Here is a 13,235-nt window from a genome sequence, read left to right on the forward strand (position 1 = left end):
ATGCCTGATGGCTTTTGGTAATAAGGAATGAGCAGCTGAGTAGAATGTGATTGTTGCAAAAGAGGAGGCCAAGGGACTGAGGGATAGAGGATAGGGATAAAGGATCATCTATACAAACACCATGGTCACCAGGAATCCTAATGAGAGTCGCATGATCCTTGTCTCTGAATACAGAGCATACCTGAACTTCCCCCAGGTTCTCTAGCCCTCTGGGTGTCTGAGGCTGTTGGGCCTCAGTCATCTCCCTTTCTTCACACCTTTGGGCCTCTCAAATGTTCTTGCTCTTGACACTGCTGTGTGCTTTCAAATCACACTAAACGTCTCACGGGAAAATTGGTCTTATGCCACATAAAATTAATAATTCTAAATTCCTTTTTGTCCTGTTCAACTACCAACAGTGGAGGGCCTAAAACCAATCTTGAAAATATTGTCACGGTGGGTTGGGGCGTGATCCTACACATCTCTGAGAGAATCCCTCTTCCTTCGCATTCCTTCCTATGATACAAAAAATTCTGAATCCACACTTTGCAGCCACGTCTGGTCCCAGAAGAGGGAGTCCATAAGCATGACGCTGGATGGCTAGGACTTCTCTATCTCAATCTGTTTGCATAGGTTGCCGCCATCAGAATTCATAGCAAGAGTGGTCACTGCCTTGGGTGACTTCAGGTAAGTGTCCTAAAGTTTGAATGTCTCCCAATTTGATCTGAACAGGCTGATCTGGAGTGTCCAGTAGACTATTAATATCAGGTTTCTGCCTTAATAAACCATAATGAGTCCTAAAGTCCTCAAAATTCAGTCCTTGCCTCATCAAACCAATATGTCAATCAGGATGCCTCTATAGGAAACATGACCAAAAGCCCCAGGAAAATTGTTTACACACAGCCTTTGTCTGCAATTGTCCCAAACACCTAACTTCCCATATCGTAGTTTAGTGTACTCTTATGTTTTAAATACCAAGAAAAGGCTGAAGAATATAAGCATATTATCAGATTTCCAAGTTTACTTTTAGAGGAGTAACATCATCATAACTACAAATACCAATGGCTCTTTGCAACAGTCTTAGATCACTACACTTCATAATCTCTTGTTCCCGACACATGGGAACATGTGCTGTTTGTCAAGCACTGTGGTCACTTCTCCAGCTGAAACCCTGTCTGTGGACATAAGCCTTCTAAATGGTGTTGCACACATGTTGAAGTTTATGCATTTACTTCCGAGGTTGCCTTTCTTCTGATTTCCATATGATAGGAGAGGCCTTTAAGTCCCACACAGCATTTAAAGAAATCAGAACAGTTCATGAACACACAGCTAGACAAACACTCCAAGATGACCTCAGGCTTAATACAGCCAAAGTAAATTCAAAGAAACACAGACAGACCGTTTCTGCACGGCGTGCCCACTCATCTCTCCAAGCAGATATTCCTTCTCTCATAAAAACGCCTGAGCTCCATGGGGCTTCACTGACCCCTCCTCTCCTCAGATGGTTTTAATTGCTTGAGGGCAGCACAGGGCCCCAGAACTCACTTCAAAGGCCCGTAGCCAGTTCTCCTCCTTGATGTATTTTATACACTTATTGCACTGCTTCTGGAAGTACTTTCTCTGCCTCTCATCCAACAAGCCAATTTCGTAGAGGAATGGCGCGTAGCCCTTTATAATCTGAGGACAAAAGAGACACACATAAGTGCCAGACACTGAGAAGGAGAGAAGGCAGGAAGCCCATTTGCTTTGTGAAGTCACACTTCATAATTTTCAGTCTGGTGCTAGAAATAGCCAGATAGGACAACTGTACACACACACACACCTACAAAATACACACATGCACACATGCAACACACACACACCCTACAAACACACAAAACCCACCCAACACAAACACACAACATACACAACACATACTCCACAGACACACAAAACCCACCCAACACAAACACACAAAATACACAACACACATAACAAACACACAGCACAACACACATAGTACAACACAGCCGGTGTGGGTTGGCAGAGCAAGTTGACTGAAACATGGTTAAAAAAAAAATGGAAGAGTTCAGTCAAAAGGTCCATTGGTATTGCCCTTTATCAAGTGAAGCCTTTAAGGTAAAAGGAGCTCATGCACCTGGCCCTCTGATTAAAAAGAGATCTGATCTCATTAAGTTACAAAAGGGAAACAAACATCGTCACACTTACGGATTCAGGGTCAGAATATGCATTTCCAAGAGCGATTCCTTTCAGGTGGATCTTGACCTGCTCCTTGGGGTTGAGGGCATGGATGTAGTGCGCAAGCGCGGGTACGTACTTCCCTGCGTAAGACTGAGGAGGACAGATATTGAAGGGAACAGTCACAAATTGAGGCTAGTACAGGTACACATGCTTATGCTGATGAAGTAACAATGAAGCTTTGATTAATTCCATATAAGGTTTACCATGGATTTCTTAACCTCACGTTGAAACCCCCAATAGAAAGGAGTGTATTTGCATGCACATATTTTCTTTCTTCCACTCCTTCCTTCCTTCTTTGCTTCTCTCTCTCTCTCTCTCTCTCTCCCTCCCTCCCTCCCTCCCTCACTTTTTTGGTCATTACCAAATAGCACCCAAGTGACATGCCAGTCAGGGACAGGTGCACACATACAAAAATTAACAACAAACATGTATTAAGGGAACATTCTAATTTCCTTTCGAAATAAAATAATGTGGACCAGTGAACATGATTCTGCCATCAGTCAGACTTTTCTTACCAGAAAGTTCTATTCAAAGCCTTAACTAAAAGGGAAAAAAAAGTCTCGCATTGAAACTTAAGACTTAAAAGTCTGTATAATGATACAGATTTTGAAATCAACGTGCATTAAGGGAATAGAAGAAGGGGGAAAGGAAAATAATGCCTATTGGCCACTAAAATTTTCACTTAAATATATCTTTATTTCCAACCTTTTCCAGCACAGGATCTTTTTCCAAAGTCAAAATATCTTGTAGACATCCTTTCACCTAACAAACATAATAGTTCTTCTTTTAGAGTATGCTGAAAAAGTGCTATGTTGACTCAGTAATATTTTGAAAACAGTTCCTGTGAATTTTCCATTGAGAGTTACATTCCTTGGTGCGGGGGGGCAGTACCAGGGATTGAACCGAGGGGTGCTTAACCACTGAGCCACATCCCCAGCCCTTTTTTATTCTTCTTTTGAGACAGGATCTCACTAAGTTGCTTAGGGCCTCGCTAAGTCACTCAGGCTGGCTTTGAACTCATGATCCTCCTGCCCAGCCTCCTGAGCCTGATTACAGGTTTGTGCCATTGTGCACAGCCAAAGTAGCCTTCTTAACATCTCCACTTGTTATTAAACTTGCTATGTTCAAAATGAAGCCCAAGTCGCCAAACCTTCCCTTTCTTCCAAGTGCTCAGACCAAAAGTCTTCAGGCATTCTTCATATCTTTTCTTGGTGTACACCCCACCAGAAATCCATCAGCCAAGCTTGTCAACCTTACCTATTCTATCAAAATGTGTCTGGAGTCCATGTCTCCTCATGCCCCCACTCCTCACCTTGCTCCTGGTCACCATCATATCATCTCCTGCCTGGATTACTGCAGGAACCTCCTCAATGGTCCCCTTAGATCTATTTTTAGACAGTGGACCTGTGAGATCTAAACCAGATCACGCCAGTCCTTGGCTCAGATCCTTCGATGACTTCTTCCAACCCAGAGTAAAAGCAACAGGCCTTTTTCTGGGGCATAAAGGCTGGCAAGATCTGCTTCCTTCCCCAACCTTCCCCCTATCTTCTTTCTCATTGTTCCCAGTCCTTCTGGGCTCCACAGTGTTCCTTGCACATGCCGCCCACATGCCAGCCGGGGCCTTCACGGCAGCTGTTTCCTCCACCTGGAAGGATTCTCCCCCCCAGACTCCCTCCCTAAGAGAGGCCTTCTGAGCTGCCCTCCCTGGCCCCCCTACCTGAATGTTAGCATCCCTTCTTTTCCATTTTATATCCCCCCTCTCTCCTTCCTCTTCCTCTTCATCCTTATCACCATCCAACTTTAATTTTTTATCTTGTATATTGTTATTTTTGCACCCATACTACAGGATAAGATCCCCAATCTCAGAGGTATGGTCTGTTTGGTTTATTTGTGTCCACTGTGCATTTGTATTGTGAAATGCTGTCCCTTTGTCAGGGTTCAATAAACGGTTGTTGAATGAATGAATTTACGTGTATTTGAAAAAGAGTGATGCATGCATGTTCAAAATAGACCAGAAACCTTATGTGGGTACCTGTGTGTCAACAGGTCCTTTACAATATCTCCAAGGCTCTCCAGAGGCAGGGAGCTCCTGAGGGCTTTCCTTTAATCATAACATAATCACAGGGAGACAACTATTCCCTTTTCAAGATAGGACACCAGGCAGGATTGAGACATTAAATAGTACAGCCAGAATTATACCTGGTCCAACCTACGCTAAAAACCTCAACTCCTTCCAAGTTATGATAAAAGAACATAATTTAAGTAATCTATGCACGACCTCCTTACTGATGCAGGCTTCTTATGCAATAATAATTATTTAGGCAAAAGTATTGAATCATAGTAATTTATTCATAGTAATTTAGTCATGAGTACATTTAGCTGCCTTGTGGTAATATAGAGATGTGTTTTCATGTCAGAAATTCAGTTTATTTTATAACTGTGCTATATTATCATTAATGGCAATAAGTGAAAATTTATCAAATAAAATTTCTGTAAAATGACAAAAAAAGCACATTTTCTTGAGCGATCATTTTACTGGTAAAGATATACCACATACTCTTTATTCAACAGTGGCATTTTGAGCAACTCTGCTGTCAAAGTCATTATGTAGATACTTGAACAGACACAAAAATGAGCAGGCACAAGACTTGTCCTTGTAAAATTTACAGTTTCTTTTGAAAATACATTCTGAAAATTTTGCCTCCAATGTTCAGAAAGTTTACCATTTCATGAATTATTATTCCCATAATATATGTATATTGATCGGCATAAAGGAGATACATAAAAACATACTTGATAAATGAACAACCTATCTGGCATGACTTCTAAATATTTTTTCCCTCTGGAAACTGGTACAAACGCTTAAAAATATATGTTCTAGTGATATTGTTATTGAAGTTGTCTTATCGTGAGCCTGGTAATAAAACTCCTCTTTTCACCTCTGAGATGGAAGGGCACAGACTTTAAGTTGTTCTATAGTGATGACAAATTAAGTCTAAAGCACCCACATTTTTATGGCACCTTCCCCATGTGACCATCTAGGATATCACCAGGCAGGAAATTAAGAAGGAACACACATTTGACTTTTGAGCATCTACTTATACACCAGGCTACTTCACCTATTGTAATCTGAGTCCATTTACAGTCAACATTATTTTCCTATATTTTACAATGATGAAAATGAGGGTTTGGGTGTCTCAGTCACTTGTCTAACTGGAATTCCACCCAGGCATGGCCCCTGGCCCGCTCTCATTCCTATCAAATCCCATTTCAGTCAGGGGCCCTGGAATGCCTGGGTCTCTGGCCCCCATGCTGGGACCCGATCTTGTTTTCATCCTTTCCATGTGTGCTCTGCTGACCATTTGTGAAAAACCTGACAGCAGGATGGGCAGTACTATAATCATTTCCAAAACCAGATTCTTCAATATTCAGTCCACATCTGCTAACCTCACAGTGATGATGTTTATCTCATTTTTTCTGCTTCTAATGACTATCACACACTTCCTTGCTTTGTGACAGTGTGACAAATCCTTCATTGCCTTTTTCATTAATCATTCCACTGGTTGAGCGACTCAGGCTGTCACACAGTAGACAATTATAGGATTATTCTATGGAAAACAGACACCAAAACATTATAATGAAATTTTCAATTATTTTCACCTTCCTTGTTGAGATATATTTCTTTTTTGTTTGGAAAGCAGACTTCTTATCCTTGAATCATTTATTTCTCAATTGAACAATTTTATGACCACCACCAGCACTTCAAAAGACAACCAGACAATAAATCAATTATGTTCTGTTTTACCTAGGTTTTCACTTCCTGTATATATTTTTAAATAGAGTAGAAACTCATGTTTGGGGGGAAGCTTTAGATGTGACTGCCTAATGGACTGTGATCCTGATTCTAAGAATTCTTGCTCCTTTTCTTCTGAGTTCTGCCCATACTTATGACAACAGCAACTGCAACCAGAACTCTTGTCCTGTGGTTTCTCTGACCTGCCCACGGTGCTCAGCAATGTGGGCAGCAGCCAGTCAAGGAAGGCCCCGAAGTCTGCAAATTAACATTAACCTTCTAGCATCAGATCAGAACCTGGCCTCATAAAAGCTCAAAGCAACATCAAAGCAATTATAAGAGGAAAGAGAAAAAGCACAGCCAGAAACTGTCTGATACGTATTATTTCAGAGTTTGGCAGTGACCTTCAAGTGAGAAACTCAGCCAGATAAACATATATACCTTACACAACAAATAGGACTAGGTTTGCAATTGACACATCTGGATTTTAGTCTCCCCTTATTATTCCTTTCTGATATTTAAAGGAGCTTTAAGCTGCCAACTCTAGCACTGCTCTTGTTTGGTTAATTTCTCCCTATTTGAACACACCTCCAACAAGAGGGAACAGAGACACTAGGGTGTGTTTGTACATACTTCTATTTGCTGGAGCTTAGAGAAGCAATAAACTTCCAATTCTCCTACGACATCAGAAGGATCTCAGAATTCAGTTCTCAATTTTTTATTTCCCCCATGAGAATAAGACCTCCACATCATAGCTGAACTGTAGTTTTGACTCTTGGTCTGCAATCATTCTGAGCACTTAAATGATGTTTGGAACAGCCTAATGCAAATCACATGAGGAGCATATTGTACTTGTAAAAATAGTCTAGAGAGAATGTAATGTTTGGTTAATTATCCAGATATTTAAAAGTACAATGAAATTAGACTTAAAGAAACTTGTAATTGTGTGTTCTCAGTCTCTCCCTTCATACATGTTTCAACAATATCCACTGCTGACTTACTGCACCCCTGCAGCCCAATTACTTGTAAAGGAAGGGAAAAAAAGAGTACATATTTAAAATCCAGTTTCAATCAACTCCTCCAGAAGGAGGGGGAAAAAAGAAAGAAAAACAGTGTCAGAGAATAATATTATAATGGAAACAATGTTCTCTTGCAGAAATTTCACATATGTTCACAGTTACTATTCTTTAAGCTCTTCTCAGCCAGCCATATATTTCTTACTGAGGTTTAGTAGAAAAAAAAAAATATAGTTAGACTCCTTCTCTGCCTTGATTCTCCATATACATTTCATGGGAAAACATTCAGAACTTTATAGGTGATAATAAGCAATGGCTTTGGGAAGTGAGGCACACCTCAACCCGGACACAAAGATCCCCCATCCACAGCTCCTAACCTCTGCCTGGCAGAAATAGGCAGGGGGTGCTGTCAATGTCAGCAATGATGTGTTGAGGATGCTGAGGGACATTCTGAGCCCCTCTGCTCTGTCCCCACTTCCTCAGATGCCTCTCTGAAGAATTCTTAGCTGGATGGTGAGAACTCCTGTCACCTGAAGGAAATGAAGTGGGCTGCCTTCAGGAAGGAGCTGTATACATGCCCTGCCATCCCACCCTTCCCAGCAGACTGTGGTATAGCCACTCCCAATAATGGTGGTGGGCCAGAGGGAAGAGGAGAATTGCAATTCCCTGAAGAGAATTTCATACACCCAGAAAAACACACAGAAAGCCACCAAAAATGGTGAGAGCCCTAAGTGCGATGGTGGTAACACCAGGTAGCAGCCAAGGATTAGGCTAGGGCAGCGTTGACTTCATCTAGCCTGAGGGTAGCCAGACTCTCACATCACTCAATACCCTTATTTCCTCCGAGGAGAGAATTGTGTCCTTCGAATGGCCAGTTCAGAAATTTAATGAATGAGGAAAGCTGGAACTTCAGTGTTGTGGTAATCTCTACAACTTCCTAGACATTTCTAGACCATGCGTCATCTAATTTCGAGACCACATTGCTGCAATTAAAAAAAAAAAAAAAAGCCTTCTAAGAAGAATATGATTTTATCAAAGCAGCTATTTCTCTTGAAAATGAGCTTAAAAAGACTCTTGCAAAATCTACAGGCACAGACACATAGCAAGAAGATTTTGATCTGTAGCCAACTTTTAGTCACATAAACTGAAGCAAAGGTACGTGCTGCCTTCTGAATGATATATTCTCTTTTAGTATTGAAAGGATGCTTCTCTTAAATAAATATTCACCAGGGTCAGATATAGGTGAACAAGATGCACCCTCCCCCCAACTTACTCTTTTTTTTTTTTTTTTTTTTTGGTGCCAATTTGGAGCAACCAAGCTTGAAGCCAGGTGATTCAAGGAGATGAATAAACTCTTCTGTTTAAAATGGAGAAGACAGTTAATTTGGCCTTTAAATAAAGAGAAGGAACACTCTGGGCCACAGTCAACAATTGGAGACCTTTGTTTGCTCTCTGTAGAGAATTCAGAAGGCTAAAGCTGAATAATAGATGTAACTTAACATTTCCTGTCCCCAACCTGGACATCTCATCCACTCAGGTACTACTGATGTCGCTACACTGCTCAGTCTGTGTAGTAGTTCACTGCAGACAAAGTTTTTCATGATTTCTGATTCCCTTCTCCATGCAACTAAATCAATATGGTAAATACGTATTGATTTGATTTGGATTTGCTCTCCCAAAGCCAGCGGCCCAACTTGCAAACATTTCCATATGTCTTTGTTCAGTTCTTTGGGTTGCAGCTAAACCTTAATTTTTATAATATTAAACTCATTAAATAGTCACAAATCCGTTTTCAATTCTAAAAGAAAATATTGGCAAGTGCAGATGGACATAATTGAAAATAGACATTTGTCATGGGCTCAAGAGTTAAAACAGCTTGAATGCTATCTAATAAAATTCAGCAAGTTCCAAGCCTTGAGAAATAATTGCATTCCAAGGACTTCAGGTCTTTATATCACTTGAAACTTCCACTTAACTCTATAAACCTTTATGATCAAAGCCAAGTCTTTGTGATTAAAAGTAAGTCTTGGCCAGAAAGACAGAGACATTCAAAGAGCTAAGGAGCTTCTTTTCTGTTTGTATAAGGTTATAACCCTAGAGATCTGCAGGAAATATGAAAGTGGATGTCTGACTCCCTTCCATGGAAAGAGGATCTGCTCTGCAGGGAGAGGCAGGTCCTGGAAACCAATGTGGTTTTGAGGAGGGGGCCCCAGCTCCATGGAGCATCTCCCCAGGCAGGGCTCAGCCAATTCCTGCAATGCAATTCTCAGGCTCTGGAGTCCAAACTTGCAGGCTTCAATTCTGGCTCCTCCACTTTCTAGCTGGGTTACCTTGGTAAAGCATACCTAACCTCTCTAAGCCTCAGTCACCTCACCTGTAAATAGGGGAAATAATAATATCATTGTTATCATAAGGTGGCTGTGGGACTTTAATGAAGTAACACATGAAACCATACTCGGAAAAACGCCCACCATATGATCCATTCTAAATAAATATCTTTTATTTTAATATGAGATTTGCAAATAAAACCTGTGGTTGAGATGTTCTTAAAGCTCTCTTTTAGCCACCTAATTCAAGGAACCCAAGCCCAGACTAACAGGATAATGATATAGGTCTACAGAGCATGATTACTGGCCTATTGCAAGTAGAGATCTCCACTCCACCCCTCTGCTTGCACTCAGTGCTATGAAGTTCCTATTACAAATACCTTTCCATGGGCAGGTGCTGTCCTCCATTCAAATGCAGACATGTTGATAGTATACCACATTGGCTTCATTTATCAGATCTTGCTAATGGACAGTAAGCTAATAAGTCAAAGTGGTGACAGACCAAAGAATAATTACAACAAGGATGGAGAAAGTTGGAGAATTAAACCTGAATATAATACAGTCAAGGCAAGCAGGGCTGGGGTAGGAGGCTGGGCATAAAATAAGCCTAGAAAATAAGAGTAGGAAGGAGAGTTCTGAGGGACCAGAACATAGGAGGGCAGGGAGGCATGGTCAATGAAAGGGAGATGAAAAGATGCGGGAGAGAAATAGCATCGATATTTTAATTTGATCTAATGACAACCTTTCATGAAGCCACTCTATATCATTCATTAAACAGCATGCTTAGTATTGCATGATGCACATTTTTAAAACATGGTTCCCACATACAAGTAGCCAGCTACCTCAAAGCAACAGACCACTGTGATCTCAATGAAGGTCATTCGACATCATGCTCCCCACAGACCTTCACCCGTGTGAAGGTCCAATTAAGTTCACTAACTACTATTTAAATAGCTTAAAAATTCTGCCTGTATTGGCCTCAAATTAACCATGCCTGAAAAACTGCTTGTAGAGAGACTCTGCCCTTCTCTGATGCTGGAGAAGCAATGCCAAGGTTGACCCATCTGCCCTGCCATTTTGGATGGGCTCCCATCCATCCATCACCACTCAGGAGCACAGCCGCTTCCCTGGGAGTGGCTCAAGGAAGCCACATGCTCAGGGATAATGGGCCATCCCTCCGTCTTGCCACCTTTCTCCTGCATGAGGCTGTTCGCTTTACCATCTAGCTGGGCTCCAGTGACTGGAGAGGACTCTACAGTGTGCCTGTGCTTCAAGAACAAGGGCAGGCTCACTAACAGTTACTGGCTTGGGAAGGATAACACTTAAAGAAAGTTAATTATGGGAATTAAACGGAGCTTGTTTCTTTTTGAAGTACATTTTTTTCATGCCTTGAGGAGGGTGATTTACAGACACATTTGTCTCTCTTTAGAGAAAATTAATTCCAGTTGGTGTTCTGGGCAGGAATAAAGAGAAGGAAAGGGGACAAAGAGGCTTCTTCCATCTCCCTCACACCCACAGCAGGCTCCCTCTGGGGTGCCACACCTGGTGTATACTACAGGGGCAAGGAGCCTGGGGTGGATCCTGGCACATCTGCTGCTATCCATATGAAAAACAAATAAACCCAACCCTAATATCAACTTCTAAGCTCTGTCTTCATCTTTTAGATGAAGCAAGTTATTTCTTTTAAAAATGATTTCAGCTATCAGTGGTAGATCATCTGCTCAGAATGTACAATGTCCTGTACAATGTCCTGGGTTCAAATCCTAGTGCCATACACACAAAAAAAAAAAAAAAAAAAAAAAAATTTAAAAAACATAGAAAAGACATTGCCACGTCCCAACAATAAGAGGCAGAGTGTAACACTCAGCCCCTGTCTACATGCTTTGGGCCATATGCTCTGGAGCCATAATAGATTAATCCAGCTTTTCAACACGGATGGTAATAATAGGCATCAATGTTGGGTGATTGCCACAGCTGGTCACTATGCTAAATATCTGAGGAGGATTACCTAATTAAATGCTCAAAACAGTGCTATGAAGTAGGTACTATTATTATTTCCAGACTCCCTTCCACCAAAGTCAGGGCTCTGAATAGCTGCTCCAGACCCTCTGAGCATGGCTTCCCCCATTCACACACTCACTGCACCCCCCACCCCAGCACACAAGATGAAGGGTTTGGGGTCTGGGGCGTGTGCACAGAAGGCAAAAGACCACTTCTGAATTTATGCATTCATCTTTCAAGGATGATTCTACAAATTGAACAACAGTATTTGTTCAGTCTCTCTAAGAGTGTGGGCAAATTAAGAGCTCAGAAAAAAAAGGGGTTGTTTTTTTTCTTGAAAAATATGTAATGATTTGTTTTGGCAACGGGGAGCTGAGAGTGGTGAGAGGAAGGATGGGTAGGCACTATGTTAAAATTGCAATTATATATAGATGCTAGAAGAGTTAAGTGTAGATAACCACAGTTCCACTTTCAATGAAGCAAAATATCCCTAGAAGTGATCTCATTTAAAAACCAACCCCTCTGATTGTAAGATTAAAAGCAGAAGCCCAGAGAAGTTAAAAAGCTTTCCCAGAATCATCCGGTGAGGTCCCGAGTCTCCTAATTATTGATCCAGAATTCCTTCCACATCTTTATTCTGTTTCATGGCCTTAAAACAGATGACAGACCAGATGAAACCAACTAGACTAGAGAAACAGACCATTGTAATAATGATAGACCATCATGGTGTTATCATCTGGTGCTCTTCCTTCTGGAAAGAGACGGACCCTCAGGCAGAACAGACCCCATGTCATTCATTGCTACCTAGCAACCTGGAATCTCTACCTCGGGCCTAGCCTGCCCGCTTACATCTTCCTTCATTGACTGGAAGGTACAGGTTCCCTCAAGTGTATTCATCCTGGCAGCACAGAATGTAAAAAGAAAACTGTCCTTTCCCATACACATTTGGAAATTACATGCATAAAACCACCAGGCAGAAATAAAATAGACAAGTCAAATTTTTCATCCGGGATTTGGCAGCTTTGCTGAGCATTCAACATCATAGTTGAAAACATTGCCATATTACTTGCAAGACAAGGAATTACACATTAAACAGATCGCTCTTCTGTTGCAGAGGGAGAGAGGGCATTTTCCAGGGCTGCTGCCAGATGACAGGAGTGTCACAGCCTGCCCCATCCTCAACCTGCCTCTAGGACTGGTAAAACAAGCAAGAATGAGAGGGAATTATTGGTAGAGGACTAAGTAATCTCAACTGGAGAACTGGCTATAGAAACCCTGAAGCACGGTGTGAAGCAGTCCATATATTCTTTCTAAATGATTAGAAAGAGAGGAAAGCAGGCTTTAAAAGAAAATGTTCCTAATTCTACTAACTTATCATTCCCTTGGAAAATGGACATTATATTTCTCTCTCTCAGTCCTTTAGTGTGTACATTTGCAGATGCTCTTGCTCAGCATCCTTGTAGCCCTTCCTCTGGAGCTCAGTCATCCCCTGTAAGCTCAGGCTGTAAGCTTCAGAGGGTGAGGACCCCAGCATGATCCTTCCCCTCTCAGGCATTTGGGATCAGCCTTGGGCTCCATACTAGCCAATCTGCATATTCCATTCCTCCAACCCAGTTACTGGTTTTCAGATGGACATGGGACCCAAATGCATCACATGTAATTCAGGAATATGGATGGAATTAGTAGGAAAGAAAAGTTGAGCTTGCAGGCTATGTGAAGAGAAGAGACAGGGACTTCAAGTGAAAAGAAATTACCTGAGAATGAAACCAGGGAAGTGCAAAGCCAAGTGAAAAGATCAGGAGAGAATGAGAGGCAAAGTCCTGATGAAAGAGACTTAACAGGTTTCTTGTTAGCCATACTGATATAGGAATTCTGAAG

The 13,235-nt window shown here is 41.5% G+C and overlaps 1 protein-coding gene across 1 annotated transcript in view; it reads right to left on the bottom strand.

Moving 5' to 3' along the window:
- Positions 1 to 13,235, bottom strand: part of Cpvl (carboxypeptidase vitellogenic like) — a 104,166-nt gene that overhangs the window by 56,587 nt on the left and 34,344 nt on the right. The window contains exons 7-8 of the mRNA XM_076863608.2: positions 2,188 to 2,310; positions 1,525 to 1,656 (exon numbers count right to left, since the gene is read on the bottom strand). Of these exons, the coding sequence (XP_076719723.1) occupies positions 1,525 to 1,656; positions 2,188 to 2,310 (255 nt within the window). The remainder of the gene's footprint in view (positions 1 to 1,524; positions 1,657 to 2,187; positions 2,311 to 13,235) is intronic.

Source organism: Callospermophilus lateralis, chromosome 1 (genome assembly GCF_048772815.1).
Source record: "Callospermophilus lateralis isolate mCalLat2 chromosome 1, mCalLat2.hap1, whole genome shotgun sequence".
In the NCBI taxonomy this organism is placed as follows: domain Eukaryota; kingdom Metazoa; phylum Chordata; class Mammalia; order Rodentia; family Sciuridae; genus Callospermophilus; species Callospermophilus lateralis.